At 35.8% G+C, this 19,603-nt stretch overlaps 1 protein-coding gene and 1 pseudogene across 1 annotated transcript; one reads left to right on the forward strand and one right to left on the reverse strand.

Moving 5' to 3' along the window:
• Positions 1-571: 571 nt before the first annotated feature.
• On the reverse strand, positions 572-5,428 carry LOC107570669 (DNA fragmentation factor subunit alpha-like). Its single transcript, XM_016256926.1, has 6 exons — positions 5,129-5,428; positions 4,615-4,773; positions 4,372-4,526; positions 4,066-4,255; positions 2,900-3,024; positions 572-2,426 (listed from the first exon to the last, which is right to left on the reverse strand). The coding sequence occupies exons 1-6, from the start codon at positions 5,220-5,222 to the stop codon at positions 2,211-2,213; spliced, it is 939 nt and encodes a 312-aa protein (XP_016112412.1). The 5' UTR covers positions 5,223-5,428; the 3' UTR covers positions 572-2,210.
• A 1,797-nt stretch (positions 5,429-7,225) lies between these two features.
• LOC107570732 (peroxisomal membrane protein PEX14-like) overlaps positions 7,226-19,603 on the forward strand; it is an 83,676-nt pseudogene continuing 71,298 nt past the window's right edge.

Below are 19,603 nucleotides of genomic sequence, written 5' to 3' on the forward strand. Positions count from 1 at the left end.
TTTTGCTCTGTAAAGCCTGACAAACAATAGTCTGAAAAATCGTAATAAAAGTAATACTTTATTGAACCTTTAGACAAAATACAAAAGAAAAACTGTTTTTTTGTATCATATTTGATACATCAGGCCCATATATGGTATGATATAATAAAAAATGTAGCTCACATTCAAGGAGGAAAAACCAGGCCTAAGGAAAAATATGCAATTTGGTATAGTTTTGTATTTTTTATATGGCCAAAAATAAGCTGACATTCCGATAGCTTGTAATGTAAATTAATGAGATCTTAATAACAGTAACAGACATACATAAAATGCATATAAATATTAGTTGTCCCAATAATATTTTTAGTAAGCTATTTAAATGCCTTTATGAAAGCTCTGCAGTTTTAACTGATTGGGGACAAAATGTTGTATCATATTTGATACATTTAAACATGATTTTCCAAAAAATGATCATGTAAACTTAAGTTGAAATCTTGAAGTATTAATAACAATATAAAAATGATGTTTGCTTTGTAAGAAATTATGAAAGATTTCACAGCAAAAAGACGTGTACCACAACCTGAAGGTGGACATGAATATTTACAGGCCTTAGAAATTCATGTATTATATAGGCTTTAATAATAATAATAATATATACAGTATACACACACACACACACACACACACACATGTTTTTTACAACAACTCATTCTGTATTCTCATTTGCTCTTTTCTAGACATTCATCAACCTGTAGATCTCAGTATGCTAGCAGGAGTCAGTGAATGATCAATGCACTGTGGTTTTGCCCTGCATGACACAGCCAATCCATCATGCAACAACAGACCCCGGTTGAAGCTGTGGTCACGCTTGTCTAGTAGAGAGTACATAATTCACAGTTGATTTGCTTGCTTCTGGTGGTCAGAGCTCTGTGATGTGAGGACAGGTTGGTCGCAGTGTCACGCATTGATCCAGCAAACTGACATTATACCAACAATCACAGACAGCTTGCTGCTTATTTCCAAATACTTCACATGCACATAATAAAGAACAACAGACTTACTGTTATAATTACCACACACCAAAAGGGCGCTTATCAAAAATATAAGATAAAATGATCAGAATAAAGACATGACTATTGCAATACTGAGGAAAAATGGGTAAAATCATCTCTCAAGACAGGAAACCCATTACTAGAACAGTTCAGCTGGGGACTGCATACGTAATACCAGTCTAATGAATTCCTCAGGAACATCTCTACATCCTGTTGAAGTGATATTCTGATCATTGGCATATAGTCTAACAATGGTCAGAATTCAACATTTTCAAATCAATAGTACTTCACAGCCACAAAACAGCACAAAGACTGGCTTCACAAACCCGCCCAACACCAATCAAAGCTTACACATGCTCATTACAATCTAAGGTAGAACTACATCCGCACGGAAATAGATTGTTTTAACAAGACATTCATGGTGCAAAGGAACAGACCAGCAGGTCTCTTCATTAGTTTATCAGCATATGGACATTTTATCTACATACATTACCATTCTCAATGCTCTCTGACAAGCTGAAATATTTTTTCCATTCATTATGTAACTCAGTTTATATTAATGCCCAAAATTAAATGTCAAAATCTTTTTATTAGTCCAATATCATATATATCATTCGATATTTCAACAAGTGAAAAAAATGCACCCCACGGGCTAAATTGCTAACATTTCCAATTTGACATTTAGTGAACCTTGCAATATTACGGTAACACATTCCTTCCCTGAGAAATATCATAAAGCAGCATTAAATGTTTGTAATAGGTTTTAAAATGTCATATCTGTCAGGATACATTACAGGTATTTGGTACAATCAATTATGATAAATGATATCTTAAAAGAATCATTTTTTCTTACATTTTAATAATCTAAGGAACCATTGATGCCAATAAAAGAACCTTTATTTTTAAGAGTGTAGTATATGATTATCACCAATTGATCCCCTGAATGATGGGTCAAATTACAGGCAACAGATAAGAAACATGGAATTTTAAAAATCAAAAGGAGCACCAGTCTGTATGTTTTCCTTGCTTAAAACATGACTTTTATTATGCTTTGGCATTTCTATACAATATACTATCAAAATAATGACTATCCAAAAATGGGAAAAACACTGTCTAAATTCATTTTTCTTTTTAGATGAGGTGTAATGAAGCAGTCCAAAAATAAAGAGCAAAGGTCTATCAGTGTGTGTGTGTCTTACGGCGTTTGGCTCGGGTCTCTCTCTCAGTGTGTGGTTGTGAAGTGGACTGATTTTGAGAACTGAGGGATTGCAGGGCTTGAACTCGCTGTAGGCGTTTACTGAGCTCACTTTCACATGCCCGGACCAGCGCTGATGTCCTTTCACTGTCCCAGCTCAACACCTCCATCATAACCTCCACTCCATGCCCCGCCACCATCTGCATAAAAATGCATCCATTTGAGACATTAATTATATGCCCTTAAATATATCCAAACACAAAAATGTACCTGTTTTTATTACATAATTACTTTGTATTATATAATATAGTTATATTAGGATTAGGTTTTCAAAATCACTTAATTTTTACAAAATGATAACAGACTGATCATACTCTTGTGGCTTGTGCTCATTCCACTGAAAAGAGCGAGTGACCCCTACTGACATATGACTGAAAGTTCAGTCAAAATTAACCCTATGCAACATCTACTTCTCACAAACCAATAAAATCAAGTCCTGCCTTATTTTTTCCAGTTGAACACCCTGAAATGTCATTTTACGCAGGTAAAATGGGCTTTGAATGATGTTCATGTTGACTTCCGCTGTCTAGTGTAAAATAATGTTAAAATGCTTGGTTTTTACACCATTCTTAAGAAATTGTGGGAGGTGTTAGAACAGTGTAAGATGTCACACCTGTAGCTCTTCATTGGACAGTCTGGTCTCTGGGTATTTTTTTTCCTTCAGGACCATTAGCGTTATGGAGCTGAACCCTGCTGCGGCCTCCACCTGCACCCCATCTGTCTCATCTAGTCTAGCGCCTGCAGCAATGACAGTGGTTAACGTCCTGAAAGCACTGGAAAGATTAGGGCTGTCACAGCAACAGATAAGCTGTTGATCATCCAAGCTGCTACTTTTCTTCATTCCACCAAGTACTGATAAAATGAACTTGTATGAACTGGTACAATATTTAGAAATGGTTCAGCGATGCCATCTAGTGGAAGCAGAGTCAAAGCAACAGTAAAGGAATAGTTCACCCAAAAATTAATATTTGCTGAAAATGTACTCACCCTCAGGCCACCCAAGATGTAGATGAGTTTGTTTGTTTTTTATCAGATTTCCAAAACTTTAGCATTACATCACTAGCTCACCAATGGATACTCTGCAGTGAATGGGTGCCGTCAGAATGAGAGTAATGATAAAAACATCACAATAATTTACAAGTAAACCACACAATTCCAGTCCATCAATTAACATGTTGTGAACTGAAAATGCATGTTTGTAATAAAATCTATTATTAAGATGTTTTAACTCCAAACTGTTTTTGGCTAAAATAGGAGTGTTCTATCCATAAAACTGCTTTCTCTATTAAAAAAAGTATTCTCGTCTAATTCAGGAGAGGAACATGCACAGATCAAAATGATTTTAAACAAGTATGTCGGTGGATTTTGATATGGGAGAACAACAGGGGATGGAATTTTTCACTGTTGGAAATGTTATTATGGATTATGGGCTGGTATTCTGGCAAGAAACTATGGTTTTAAAGTTAAAATGCCCTATTGGTGAATTTGTTTCTTACAAACACATAGCTTTTGCCTTCACAAGACATTCATTTATGGACTGGAGTCATGTGGATTGCTTGTGGATTGCTGTGATGTTTTTTATCAGCTGTTTGGACTTTCATTCTGATGGCACCCATCCACTACAAGAGGATCAATTGATGAGTAGGAGATGTAAAGCTAAATTTCTCAAAAATGTGTTCAATGAAAGAAAAAAAACTATGAAACTATTCCTTTAAATAACTGCTATGACTTTACTTGGAGATTTTTCTTGTATTGCTGGTATCTGAAACATATCCCTACTTTGTTCTTGTGGGTCCCAGGTGCCTTCTTGCTCCATGGCTTTCAAATAGAGCCTCAGTAACTCTTTGGACTGTCTCTCTTCTTCCCTGCGGTCCAGCATTCTTTGCAGAGTGTCCTGTAGGACCTGGGTTTTTTGCTGTGAGAAGTCCAACGCTGCAGCCAGATCTGAGCACGGCACATCAATCAGACTCTGTAACACATTTACACAATTATTCTCTGAAAATCACAGTAAAACATTGCGTATTTATACACTATAATCATACATGTAAATGATATTGCAAAATAACAAGCCAGAATCACACAGACCTGTAGATCTGCCTCAGACATGAGGATAATACTGGCCAGGTCCTGTCTGAGCTGCTCTGCCAAACTGTGCCAAGATTCAAAGCCATCAACATTGTCTTTTCCATCTACCTCAACATCAGAGGACTTTCTGCAAGACTGTGCTGCCCCTGCATCAACTAACAAAATATACCAGTTTAGATTAATTAGTGTGCTGAACAAATAATAATACAAAAAACATCCTGGAATATCCTGGTTAGATTTCACCTTGATGAGAATGCATCCATGTTTCATCGGCATGCAACAGCATGAATTTTGTATTTTCTGGCAGACACAAAAAGTAAGCCTCATCTTCTACAACTGTCCCATCATCTTCTAGCACCACTGTGACAGATGCACTGGGACTGAACCCTAGAGCCTCACCACCTGTGGGTGACAGAAATAAAGAGAACGTGACAAATGACAAATAAGAGCACAGGATGAAACGAGAAATTAAACAATCCTCAACTGATTCTGAAAACGTATTAAAAATATTTTTAAATGTAAAATGTGTAAAACTTTAATCCATTAATTCAACTTTTGTTACTCTTATTTTTCTATACTCTTTATGTTCTAAAATAATCTAAAACTTGACTCTTAGCCTACGTATTTTAATTTAAATTATGCCTACTGTATGTAAAACATTTTCAATTACCACTGTTTTAAATGTGCAGTATAGATAATCTGTTTCAGAATTTCATCTAAAAAGGGTATTTACTTAGTTCAGGCTGTATTCACCCACCTTTTATTTTGAGCTGATCTAGAGAGGTTACCGCCAGTCCGTAATACTTGTGTCGGCTAATGTTACACACTTTACACGCTTTTACTTCTGCCATGATGATAGTCAGTTCAAAGTTCAGAATTCGTATCTTCAAGGCTTCACACTTTGTTAATGGTTGTTATTTTGTGTCTAAAACCACATAAATCACATTACATGTAATATTGTCACCATCTGTCTGACAATGTATCAGAAAAAAATTGAAAATAAATACATTTCGGCTTCCGTGTTTTGAAATGTGCTGATCGAATCTGTAACGGCTCGGTGGCCTTGCGATGTGAACGAATCGTTCTTTTGATCCGAATCTTTTAAACGAATCGTTTGAACTGATTCACAAAAACGGACGAGCTCTGTAATACAGTTTTTCTCGATTGCTAACACACAATTCATGAAACAATTCACCATTTTCTCACAACTATTAACACAATCTCAAAACTACATACCAACTTGTGCAAACTTCAAACTTTCAGGTCAAAGTCAAACATTTTAGTCAAAAACACATTCTCATTTGTCAGACTCAAACTTTTGCCTCAGATGACACACAAACCTGACAAATACACAGACTACTTTCCTGTATAGAGAACCAAATTCTCAGTAGCTTAAACCAATTTGTCGAATAAAGCACTCTTTCTGCTAAACTTTGAACATGTTCAGTCAGTTAGGCTCTATTTGCAAATCTCATGCACTTTTTCTGCAAAACTCTGAACACATTCTTATTCACTTAAACACTTATCACACTGTGATGCATTTGAGCTGCAAAATGCTAAACGCAAGCGGCAAAAGTTAAACACAACTAAAGCACAGTTGTCATCGTTTACACACAACGATTCAAAATTGTTCACACTTGTTTCTAATGATGTGATCAAACCAACTGTACAAAATATGAGGCAGTTCAGAGTGCACAAGTCGCACAGGAGACTGAATGATGATACGAACAATAGATGGAAACAATCTGAGAAGGAGAGGAGCAAGAGTACATGTAAGAAGTGGAGGATGGATGAGGAGGAAGAGGATGAGGAGAGAAAGAGGGTTATCAAGGCTGGAGGTTTTTTTTTTCTCTTTGTCTATCAAAAAAGACAACATTACTTGTGATGTGGACAAAGTTCTCATGCCGGACTCAAGCACAAAGACAACTTACAGTATTTGAGTGTACTGTAACATGCTATTCATTTTTTGTTTTATTTGACCTTTTTGGCCTTTGCAGTTGGACTGCATTATTTTTGCAGCATCCAAGTGCTAAATATATATAAACATTCAGTACTATTCAATATTCAGCACAATACTATTCTTGCCGTACATACAGTAGGCCTGTACAATATATTCACCTTACTCAGTTGTAATTACTATAATTTTTTACAGAATTGCAAAATTGTTTACTCAATACAATGTACTTTTTTCTGTAATGCTCTGGAAGCAGTCTTCTCCATTTTTCTCTTTAGTGTCTAATGAATGCTCTGCAGTGTTTATTTCATTGTCTCGTGTGTGTGATCTGAGAGCACTGTTTGATTTTGAGTGCAAGTGAAAGGGTTTTGCAGTGATTGTTTGATTTTGATGGAAGAGTCAGAGGTTTCGTGAATTCAGTTTGAGTATTTGGATTTGTGCTTAAGGTTTTGAGAAAATGAGCGATGGTTTCAAGAAATGTGTTTTAGCTTTTTTTTAAAAAAAAACTAATGTTCACACATGGATAAATGTGTGCTATTTGTGTTCATTTTGTGATTCTTGAGGTAGTTATATTGTGTGTTTGTGTTTTCTAAATGAGAACATGGTAAAACCTGTGCAAAATGATGCTGTAGAGTTTTGCAGAAAACACTGAGCAAATTGGAACATGTGTGAAAGCAGGTGAAATGTGTTAAAAGTTTTGAGAAACGTGTCTTTGTTTTGAGAACTGTGTGACTGGTTTGGAAAACTGTGCCAAATGAATCAGTTATAGTGTGTTAGCAATCAAGAACAAAACTGTAATATTCACTTTGAACGCGTTCTTTGAAACGAACAGTTCAAAAGAACCGATCAATGCAAATGACTCGAACTTCGTATGACTAGTTCAGACTTCAGACCGAAGTAATCGAGCACCGGTGGAGGGTTAGCGTCATTAGCCTTCTGGCTAACAGCTCTGAGAAGATGGCATCCCCGGACCAACCTGACCACCAAAATCAGGTAGCTGATAACGTTCAACCAGCTAACAACATGCATTTGATTTTTCCGCCGTGGACCTGCACAGTAAATGCACTATTTGTCACGCTTTAATTGTTGATAAGCTCATAATCTGGCAGTCCCATGTTGCTTTGGAAAAGTTTTAGCTGATTTGCTAGCGCCCTGTTCACTGTCTCAACCCATGCAGTTAGACAGATGTGTGTGACAGGTGCAGGCCGCAGAGAATACGCATACAGGAGATTCCTCTGCAGATATTAATGTGTCAGTCTCTGTGAAATAATATAAGTGCTATATAGACAAGTATACAGTAAAATTCAGTCAGGGTCGTTGACCCTGAAAACATGACACATTCATCTCTCCATGTGCTCATCTGTCTCAGTTTGATCTGTTTACAGCCGACATACAAGCATCATTTATGAAATGTATCAGCAAAGAATTAAAGGGATAGTTCACCCTGTCATCATTTACCCACATTCATCTAGTTCCAAACCTGCATTTTGAAAAATAAAGGTAGGCTATGTTAGAGAGATATGATACTTTAACAGATTCAGGGTTGATGCAAAATCAGTAATGGAAAAAAAAAATAAAATCAAAGGATGTAAACATTCATTTGAATTGCATTCTTAACTGAATTACCGTAGTATAAGAACATGACGTCTCACATTTGTTTCAGGCTGTGTGCTTATATGTTTTATATTTGTAATAGTTTATAATAAAAATATATTTATAAATTAGATTAATTGACAATATTTCATGCATTTTATTTTAAAGTTGATCATATTCATTTTTGTTAATAGCCTACTTAATTAAACTCTATTACTTAAATTTTTTTACTCACCTTTGTCTTCTAAAATTTTAAACCTGATTCATGCTCTTATATTTTTCTTTAATTTATTTAAAGTACTTTTAATTATTACAACTTAAAATATTCTATATAAATCAACAATGAATTAAAGGGATAACAGTCTTTCATTATATTTTAATTGGGACACAAGAACTGATGTGATCCTCAATCACTATTCATTTCCAATGCATATTTTTCCCATGATTTTTTTTTCTTCAACTAATGACAGACTTTTCATTTTTGGGCTTGCAATCTTCTTAGCTAAATGTTCTTGTAATTAATTTAACGTCTCAGCTTTAAGGTTAGGATGTGAATCTCGCTCGCATGATAATTCCTGTGCTTTTTTCTCTGTTGAATACTGTTAATGGAAACATAAGTTTGTCATAAGTACTTGCATAGGAAACCTATGAATGCTATGACTGTTTCAGATATGCTTATTTTTAATCTGTTTTTTTGGAAGTGTGTTGAGGATGCCTGGCCTGTATTCTGAAGTTAAGAACGGTTGCAATCAGTGTGTCAACCCTGTTGGTGTGTGTTTGCGCAGTGTGAAAATGACCGTTATAATTCTTAACATAAAAAAATCTGTTGCCAGCTTCAGAATGTTTGCAATGTTGCCGTTTGTTAGAGAGTGTAAACCAGCCTAGATAAGAAGTTCAGTGTGCTGATATCTGGCCTAGTTTTGGGAGTAATGAAATGCCTTTAGTTACAATCAGATTTTGAAAATCTGCAGCTCTTACATAGCAGATGTTATAGCATAGACACTAAAATTAGAGCTTTTACACAAAAAATGAAAAATATATAAAAATGGAGAACAATTATTTTGAATTATTAAAATATTTCAATAATTATATAATAATTGCAATATTTTTCTGTTTTTATCAGATAAATGCAGTCTTGTTGAACAAAAGAATCTTGTTTCAAAAACAGAGATAATCTGACCCCAAAATTTACAACACTGATATATAAACTGTTACTACTGTGTCCTTGAGCCTAACGCTTTCAGAAGACTACTACTTTTACAGTAAGTCAGTTTTTCTTAAAAGAGTCAACTGAATGGCTAATTAGTAAATTAATATCCTAATTGGAACCTTGCAGGCTTACTTAGTGCTCTAAAGTGGATCTAACAAATGGTATCATGCACTTATCAGAACCAAAACAGTGAAGAGACTCCAAGCCTGGTGCAATTGCACAATGATGATAAAGGCAGGAGTATTAATGGCACTAAACGGCAATCAGCAATGCAGTAAACTCTAAAGTCCATCAAGAATCATATTACAGTGTATAGACAGTCAGGGTTAGTGGAACTTGAGGTTAAACATTATAAATGTTTACTCTGTCACTTTTGATTGATTTTATACATCCTTGCTGAAATTTCTTTGGTTAGAGCTGTCATGTAGTGTCAAATTCTGTACTGTAATATAATAGAATCAAATGTCATAAATTCTGCCACTAAATGGCGCTGTAACACAAGGCTGCTGTTCTCTTTCAGAACGCTGCTCCGGCCAGAGAAGATGTGCCTCCAAGAGAAGCGCTGGTAAGTGATGAGTCTGACTCACCAGCATCCGTTTTATACCAGTACAAACAGACTGAAACACCGGATTGAATTTGAATGAATTGGTTTGCATTAACAATATTATTACCATATGCGTATATGCAAAGAATTGTTAGCAAAAATGGTATGGTTCTGATTTTTGTATTGCCTGCTTTTTTTAATTGGTTGAGTTTTATAAGAATGCTCTGCTCTGAAATTGAATTGGATGAGTCATGTTCAAGGACATTATTTGAATATTTCTTGGTCATTGGTGTCTTTAGTCATATTGCTGTTGTTGTAAAACAATAACCCAGACGAGGCTGTATTTTACAGAGAATTTACCACTTTATTAGTCTTGTAGGTCTGTAGGTACACTACTGTTCAAATGTTTGGGGTCAGTGAGATTATATATACATATACATATAAATGGGTTTTTCCTGGTGGTACCATGCTGATCATGTGCACACATACTGTACTGTACCTGAAGGCTTCAACTGGCTGAAGCAAACACTATTTACAAGCAATGTATTTAGGTGTTCTAATAATTAGATAGTCAAAGAAAACGACAATTATCAGGTTCAAGCATATTCTACAAAATGCTGACTTGTTGAACAATTATTAAATACAGCATACCAGCTAAAAGGGGTCCTTTTACAGCACAGTTGAGCATAAACATAAGATTGCATTAAAGCCATTTTGTCCATCTACTACACAGTGCACAACCACAGGTAGAACATTTCAGCTTTCTATTTTTCATTTTCGTTGTTGTAAAACAATAACCCAGACGAGGCTGTATTTTACAGAGAATTTACCACTTTATTAGTCTTGTAGGTCTGTAGGTACACTACTGTTCAAATGTTTGGGGTCAGTGAGATTTTTCCTGGTGGTACCATGCTGATCATGTGCACACATACTGTACTGTACCTGAAGGCTTCAACTGGCTGAAGCAAACACTATTTACAAGCAATGTATTTAGGTGTTCTAATAATTAGATAGTCAAAGAAAACGACAATTATCAGGTTCAAGCATATTCTACAAAATGCTGACTTGTTGAACAATTATTAAATACAGCATACCAGCTAAAAGGGGTCCTTTTACAGCACAGTTGAGCATAAACATAAGATTGCATTAAAGCCATTTTGTCCATCTACTACACAGTGCACAACCACAGGTAGAACATTTCAGCTTTCTATTTTTCATTTTATAAAACCTCTTCATCCACACTGATCCCAATATAGATTTATCCATTTATAATAGAGTCTTTATAGAAAACAAAAAAATTTCTTACATAATGAAATATAAGCACAGCAGGGTAACATGCATTAGAGCTACAATTTGCATCATGCTACATATGTACCTGCTTAGCATTTCTCATGGAAATCACAAACAGATCATAAACTGTTGTAATCGTGTGTTTATTTGCTTCATATTTTGTGTGTTTAAATGTTTCTCAGGGTTTGCTGTGGACAGAACAGAATGTTGAAGTTTAGGAGAGAAGAGACAGGGCGGGTTATGAACGTGTATATGTGTGACATATGAACAGCAAATGAGTTTCCACTGAGTCATAACCGCGATTGCGGAAGAGAAAACAGACTGAGACAGAACAAAAACATACAGAGACAGCACTGTAAGCAGCTAATGCTAATCCAATCTCGTAATTCTGTGGAAAATGAATAGAAATTATGATTCTGTCAAAAGAAATGCAAAGTAAACGTGTAAAGATATCAATATTTCACCCAATGTGCTCACTTCTGGACTGCTCACTTAAATGCTCTAATGGACAGTGAATGCTGTTTAGTGAAGCTTTTCTATTTCTATCAAATGCTGTTTATTTAAACTTTTTTGTAAATGTATCTATTAATCAAATAAAGAAATATCCACAAGTTTCCACAAAAATATTAAGCAGCACAAATGTTTTCAGCATTGATGATTATAATAAGAAATGTGAGCACCGAATCAGCATATTAGAATGATTTCTGAAGGATTGTGCGACGCTAAAGACTGGAGTAATGGCTGCTGAAAATTCAGCTTTGCACAGACATGAATTACATTTGAAAATACATTAAAACAGAAAACTTTTAGTTTAAATTGTAGTAATAATAATATTGCACAAAAATATTAACAAATCTTACCAACCCTAAACTTTTTGAATCTATAGTGTATGATCATGATATTTCATTGATTGAATGTACTTTTCAGCATTTCAAATATGTCATTGACTGTGATTATCTGAAAACATTTGACCGTCAGTTAGTATATGATTTGTTAGCAGGCAGTTTTGTGAACAGCCTGGATATGAACATGAGTAATCCTCACTCACTAGTCACTACTCTCTTTATTTTATTGCTCTTAAGCTTGGAAGTTCTTGGATTATCTATGGCACATTTACTATCATTGGACAATTAGGCTGTGTATTTGTGTGATGTGATTTTCCGCTATGAATGATATCTAGCCATGCTCAAAGCACTGTCCTTAACAGCGGGGAAAAATGTTGATTATTAAGGCTTCTTGGCTTTCTAACTGCTTGACAAGTCCCCCTTTTTTTCCTCTGCTTTTCTCTTTTTGATGAGCTGCTCTTTCCCAGTTAAGTGGATTATTACAGCTCTGGATAATTCATGTCACAAGGCATTATTTGGATGGGGTGAATAATTGAAATCTGTGTCTGAAAGGATTTGATGTGGATGAGCAGAAGGGGAATAGTGGCAGGGCTGGAGGGAGGCTCTGAGCGCGAGTGCCGGGGTGTCAGGCTGGGGACACCAGTCACGTTAACAGGTTCTGACTCACCTCGCCCTCCTCGGTGGCAGGCGACTCTGGCTGGAGTCTGAGCTAGAGCAGGTTTGGACCTGTGCTGCACTCTGGCCTGTCAGTCAAACCCAGTACCAGTCGCGTTCAGGGGTGAGCTCTCGCCTCCAGGGGTTGTCCTTCCTGGCCTGTCCCTCTCCCACACACTGCGCCCTACTTCATTCTTTTTTTATTTAACCGCCCCCTCACTTTTTCCTTTTCTTTCCTTTCTTCTCATTTCCTTTCCTTTCTGTTCTGTTCTTTTCCTTCTCCATTTCCTTTTTACTTTCATTTTTGTTCTTTTCCTTTTCTTTCCATTTTCACTTTGATTTGAATGTCCTGTATATTTCCCTTTCCCTTGTATTGCTCTTTGCTTGTATATTTCCCGTTCCCTTTCCTTTTAATTTCTTTTACTTTTTTCTTCCCTTGACTTTTCTATCTCTTCTTTTCCTTGTTTATTTACTTTCTTTGTGTTCTTTTCTTTCCATTTTTCACCTTCATTTTCCTGTCCTTTTACATTTCCCTTTCCTTCCATTTCTTTACATTTGCCATTGCCTTTTCCTTGTCTTTTCCCCTTTCCTATTCCCTTTCATTTTCCTTTTCCTTTCCTTTCCTTTTCTTTTCCCTTTCACTTTCATGTCCTTTTGCCTTTACTTTTCCTGTTACGTTTCCCTTTCATGTCCTTTTCCTTTTCTTTACTTTCTGTTCTCTGCCCTTTTTTTCTTTTTCTCTTTACGTTTGCCTTTTCTTGTAGTTTCCTTTTTTTCTCCTTTTCTTTTTATTACTTTTTTGTTTCTTTCCCCTTTCATTTCCATTTGCCTTTCCTTTTGTCCCTTTACATTTCCCTTTTCTTTCACTATAATGTCCCTTTCCTAACTTTTTGCTTTTCTTTTCGTTTTGTTCTTTTCCATGGAGATTTTCCTCTATATTAGCTTTTTTTCTCTCCTTTCTATTCCTTTGCATTCCTTTCTGTTCAATTTCCTTTATTTCCTTTAATTGTCCTTTCCATTTCTGTTTCCTTTTCCCTGTCCTTTTCCTTCATCTGTTCTTTTTCCCTTTGTCCCCTGTCCCTCTTCCTTTTCCTTTCCTTTCCTGTCCTCTTTCCTCTTTCTTTTTTCCCAGTCTACACCTGACAGTCACAATCATAGGCACATCAGCCCATGCATTAATTATTAAATCACAGAATGCCCATAAACCACTAACTGAGTAACACACCTGAATTTACATGTAGCAGCAAAAGTCAAAGATTTAACCATATACTCAGGCTTGGTGGAGTTAAACATCAACCCTCCAAATCCCCTCAGGCTGTCAGAGAACCATGTTTGTCAGCTCTCTTGTTTGCCTTTTAGACTTCTGTGGTGAGCTTTCTGCCTCAAAGGTGTGTGAAAGGTTAAATATCTTTCCCTCCAGTGGTGTTTTGCGGTACCCTCCTGCGATCTACCGCCAGTGACTGTAACGCTCAGCGTGTTGGCATGGTAACTGCCGGCTCCATGGGACACACTCCCATCCTCACTCTGCCCGCTGGGGCTCCACCGTGTGCCCCAAATATCACTGGCCTCCTGTGGAAAGAGCGAGGGATGCAGGAGCAGAGGGAGGAGGTGAAAGGAGGAGGGAGGGGGAGAAAAAAAAAGGAAAGTTGTCAGAAGAACATCCCACTCTCGCCGCAACTTCAAAAGCTCCCCTTCCCCAGGATATTAAGCAACTGTGATGAAAAATTTAGCAAGCGTTAAATAAGGCGCTTTGAAGTGATCTGTTTTGGCTCGGCAGTCTCTGAATTTCCGGAGCCCCTCTGCTATCACCACAACGCTGGAAAAAAAGAGACAACATCCCCAAAGCCTAGGAATTGGGGTCTGCCTGACGGTATGCCAATGTTGACTTTGGCCATTGCGTTGACTTGGTGCTCTATCTCATTTACACCATTATTTTCTTTATATTATACACCTTGCTGTTGCCTCTTGCCCTCTAGGCATTAGAGACACATCTGTTGCTCAAATGTTGGTTTTGAAATGTGCTTCCACCTTGCAGGGATTCGTTTAAAATAACACAGATGGTAGAAAGTATAGGTGATCCACCAGGAGCATTCATTATAGGTGAGGTTTGATCTATGGGTCACTGTAGACATTTTGGGACTTTTGACTTTTGTTTCAATTTCTCTGGTTCCTGGTTACAGAACTTGAAAGTTAATTATTGAGGGAATGAGGGGTGGTTAGCCAGTAATAACCCAAAAGACTGACTCTGTGCTCACTTTCAAACTGTGCTGCAATTTAATTTGCCTTGGGATCCATCCTCGGACTTTTCTCTTTTTTCCTCCCCTTTGCTCATTACTTTAATTGTAATTGTAATCCTTTATTGGAGCTGTCTGCAGTAAAGGAGAGTTATGGTTGGCATGGGGGCATGGGCCACAGAGATATTTCATTATTGTTGGGGATGATGGTCGCTAGGTGGCGATGAGCGGGCAAATGAGGGGTCTCTCATTCCTGAGAGATTGCCTTGAGGATCTGACTGGGTTGATTGAAGCAGCACACCTTGGCAGAACATACTTTCCAAAGGTATCGGTGCCCAGTCTGTTTCCTGTTCTATGCGTTTCACCGACGTTTTGGCTGAAAAAAGACAATGCTGTCTGCTCCAAACCCTTATTTACATATATCTTATTTTATCTGTCCTTCTGGGAGCAATTTTTTATGTATATGTAAATATCCAAAAGGGTCAGTAAAAAATTTTTTTGAAAGAAAGTAATGCTTTTTATTTATTTATTTATATATATATATATATATTAGCAAAGGCAAATTCATTTGATTACAAATTACAGACATTTATAATGTTACAAAATATTTCAGTTTTAAATAAATGTTTTCTGTTCATCAAAGAATCCTGCAAAAATGTGTTCAACAATATTGACAATAAGAAATGTTTCTTGAGCACCAAATCAGCATAATAGAACAAATTCTGAAAGATATATTTGCATCATATTTTAATTTAACAAATAAATACAGTTTAAATCAAAAAATATAAATACAATTTTGTTAGTTAGGTCAAAGTGACACTTAAAACTGAATGAATTTTTTATTATATATATAAAATTAAAAAGTCAATATTAAATATAAAAATATAAGGTAAAAAATATTAGGTCAGCATTTATCCGACAAAAAAAAAAAAGTAGAATGTTTGCTGAAACTATTAATGTTATTAACTCTATTAACTCTATTAAAACTATTAACTCATACAGTATGCATTTTGGAGATGTATAAATAGGTTGAGGAATTATTGACCTCAAATCACATGTGTTTGTGTGAGATGTGGAAGTTTATTTAGTGTTGTTGCAATTGGCACTGTCTTGTCCTGAGCTATTTGAGCTTGTGGTTAATGATACAGGAAAGGCCTGCGGTTTTATTGTTGCTGTGTTGCACTTTTCTGTTCATCAAAGAATCCTGCAAAAATGTGTCCAACAACATTGACAATAAGAAATGTTTCTTGAGCACCAAATCAGCATAATAGAACAAATTCTGAAAGATATATTTGCATCATATTTTAATTTAACAAATAAATACAGTTTAAATCAAAAAATATAAATACAATTTTGTTAGTTAGGTCAAAGTGACACTTAAAACTGAATGAATTTTTTATTATATATATAAAATTAAAAAGTCAATATTAAATATAAAAATATAAGGTAAAAAATATTAGGTCAGCATTTATCCGACAAAAAAAAAAAAGTAGAATGTTTGCTGAAACTATTAATGTTATTAACTCTATTAACTCTATTAAAACTATTAACTCATACAGTATGCATTTTGGAGATGTATAAATAGGTTGAGGAATTATTGACCTCAAATCACATGTGTTTGTGTGAGATGTGGAAGTTTATTTAGTGTTGTTGCAATTGGCACTGTCTTGTCCTGAGCTATTTGAGCTTGTGGTTAATGATACAGGAAAGGCCTGCGGTTTTATTGTTGCTGTGTTGCACTTTTCCGCCCCCCACCGACCTTGTCCCAGCCGCCTTGAAAGGGCTCTGTATGAATTTTCACTGTCACATCCAAGGGCGAGCGGCACAGGGTCAGCTAATTGCTTTTATAATTATGATTTCACGTCAGATTTATCGTGCATGCTTGAAGTCTGCAGATCAGGGGCTTCGGAAAATGTGTTTACAGCTCTTGGCTCGACTCATTCTCCTCTTTCAGTCGTTCTTTTTGACTCAATTTACCAGATTAGAGGTGAATAGATGAGACCTGGCTTCCTCTTCAAACCCCAGTGTGTATAATTTCAGAACTCCATCTGTAAAGTCCCCTACTGAATGTGTTTGTTTACTGCTGTGAAATGCTCATTAAATGACCGAGGGATGACACAAACCAGAAATCCCAGTTTTGCGTTTGAACCGTGAAATGGCATCTCTCCAATCCTCATTTGTTTTCGGCCTGACTCTATGACAATAGTCTGAGTGACTGTGTTATTTAGCCTCTTTTATAGTAGTTTCCATAACTGTAAACGGTTAGTTTTTGATGTTGGTCATATATATTTTTTTCTGGTTCTCTTTGAAAAGGCAGTGCAGATAAAGACGAGTGGCGCCCAGATTTCTTTACATTGTGGTTTTGGTCTCATGTGTGATGTTTGACCAGATTTCTGGAGCCGGTTCCCCCAAGGCCAAATTCAACAGATTTATGGCCGGACATCTTCCCACATGAAAAGCCCATTTCTTTTCTTTTAATTTTCTTCTTTTGTGTGTGTGTGTGTGTGTGTGTGTGTGTGAATTTTGCTTTACAATCTGTTAAGGGGGTCTTTACTGATATCAGATCTTGCTGCTTACTTTTGATGTTTCTCTTGCCAAAGTCTTTTGACTTTAGGTAAAGTCATAATTCAAAGATATCAGCAAATAAACTGATCTCAGCATCAAGAGTTTAAGATATGTTTCCAAACATGTTATTACATTACATCATAGTGATTGTCGCCTCCTAATGTTTACTGTCAAGGTGCAACAGTGCAATGATGGTAACAGATGGTAATACCATGTTACTTGGATAGAAAGTGAGGTCCAGACATTTGAGAGCATTTTGTTTAATTATAGATGAATTCATAAATGTATTACAATTAAAAGGTCTAAAACTTTGTTTATATTAGGTAGTTCATTAGGTAGTTCATTAGGTAGTCTTTTTTTTTGGAAGGAAATTAGTAATTTTATTCAACAAGGATGCATTAAATTGATCAACATTGACCGGTTAGACTGTAGTAATTTATTTGTATTGCTGATTTTATACACTTTTATGTTTTATAAAATGCAAGCTTACCGTTTTTTTCTTTAATAAAACATTATGGTTTGTTTATATATGTATTTTATATATATAAAAAACATAAATCGCTTAATTTTATGTTTTTAAAACATAAATTCAGTTTTTATTTAGCATTTTTCTGTGTGTGTAGTTTTGACACCATTATAGTCTTGATTTTCTCTCTAGAATCATCTGGTACATAAGTTGTAGTTTTAAAGTCCTTGTATAGGGCCCTATGAAATCCGTTTTCTTTTTTCCCTAATTCTGATTTTTTTTCCGTACATTTTTCTGGATTCCATTATTTTTTTTCAATTAAAATTATTCTAGCCTCTGTTTTAATAATTAAATTTAATTTATTTATTCAAAAAGCATGTGTAATTAATTGAAATCATGAAGCTTACACAATTTAACTGCAATTTATTAAAAGTTTAACAGAAATTACATTAAGGCTCTATGGCAATAGTCATAAAATAGTAGAATAGAATAGTAGAAACATGTATTTTTTTTCTTTTTTCCATTAATTTTCTGGATTGTTTTCCAGATGGTTTCATAAGTTTAATAAGCAGAAGCATCTCTAAATAATTGATTTTATAAAAAAAATAAAAATATATATTTTATTCAGAAATACTGTGTTGTGTGTAAATAAATTTTTGGGTAAATATTCCTTAAAAATAATGTTTTAATAATAATTTTATTAATAGTAGCAGTACTATCAGTACATTAAGTAATATATTTCTGTCACAGTTTCTTCAAGTTAAACCGGACTTTTATTTTGACGGGTTGCTGTGAAGGCCTTTGAGTTTCTATTTGTATATGATATGACGATAGTTTTTCTCACAAGAAACGGTAAAATGCTCTCAAAGTGACTCTCGGAGCAGTTCTAGAGATTGTTTATGTACTCATATATCGAGGTGGCAGAGGCTGAGAACACCACGAGCGTCTTGTGCGCTTCCGTATGTGTGTAGTAAACGAAACACGTGTATGAGCTATTCATTCACACAGAGACATGCAGAACATGCAGGATTCATATTTAAATAGTCTTTTTGTGGCTTTATATTCACAGACTAGACCATATCAAGAGCAGTTCTAGAGATTGTTTATGTACTCATATATCGAGGTGGCAGAGGCTGAGAACACCACGAGCGTCTTGTGCGCTTCCGTATGTGTGTAGTAAACGAAACCCGTGTATGAGCTATTCATTCACACAGAGACACGCAGAACATGCAGGATTCATATTTAAATAGTCTTTTTGTGGCTTTATATTCACAGACTAGACCATATCACGTGGCGTTTTGATTTTGGGTGTACTGACCTTTTTTAATTTATTCATCCATAATTTGGCAAATTCCATGATATTCTGCGTTATAGGGTAAATTCAGTTTTTATGACCGGATTTCCGCAATTGACCTATCGGTAAGCCCCGCCCCGCTTAGTTACTGTTGCGAACTCAGACAGACAAACGCAGTTGCTAACTGTCTTATTAGGCGCGTTTCCATTACAGATTTGCGCAAAACTTTGGCGATATTTTATAAATGTCGATAAAAAAGTATTGCGAAATTACGGCGTTTCCATTAACCAATGTTATGCGACTAAAACATAACCTTTTGCCTCTCGCGATAAGTCATGGCAACGGATTTTGGTGGGATTTTGACGGATTTTGGCTATATTTATTCAAAGGAGGCGTATGCGTGTATCTTTACAGAAGCAGCACAAAGAGACGCTTCAGAAACATGCGTGGCGCGGCTTGACACAAGCAATGCTTACGCAAGCATTGACTAGTGTGGCCGCAATCAGCTTCAGTGTCTGTATCTGAGCCACACTGCACCGCAGACATGTGCTGTGTAAATTGTCTAAGCATTAATGGTTGGGAA

The sequence above is a fragment of the Sinocyclocheilus grahami genome, unplaced genomic scaffold, assembly GCF_001515645.1.
Source record: "Sinocyclocheilus grahami isolate Dianchi unplaced genomic scaffold, SAMN03320097.WGS_v1.1 scaffold29.1, whole genome shotgun sequence".
NCBI lineage: Eukaryota > Metazoa > Chordata > Actinopteri > Cypriniformes > Cyprinidae > Sinocyclocheilus > Sinocyclocheilus grahami.

What these genes read in the sequence shown, in the direction of transcription:
- LOC107570669 (XM_016256926.1), bottom strand. Translation starts at nt 5,222, where the DNA reads ATGGCAGAAGTAAAAGCGTGTAAAGTGTGTAACATTAGCCGACACAAG. An exon ending in AGATCAGCTCAAAATAAAAG is followed by an intron (nt 4,774 to 5,128) that starts GTGGGTGAATAC and finishes TGTCACCCACAG; the next exon opens with GTGGTGAGGCTCTAGGGTTC. An exon ending in ATGGATGCATTCTCATCAAG is followed by an intron (nt 4,527 to 4,614) that starts GTGAAATCTAAC and finishes ATATTTTGTTAG; the next exon opens with TTGATGCAGGGGCAGCACAG.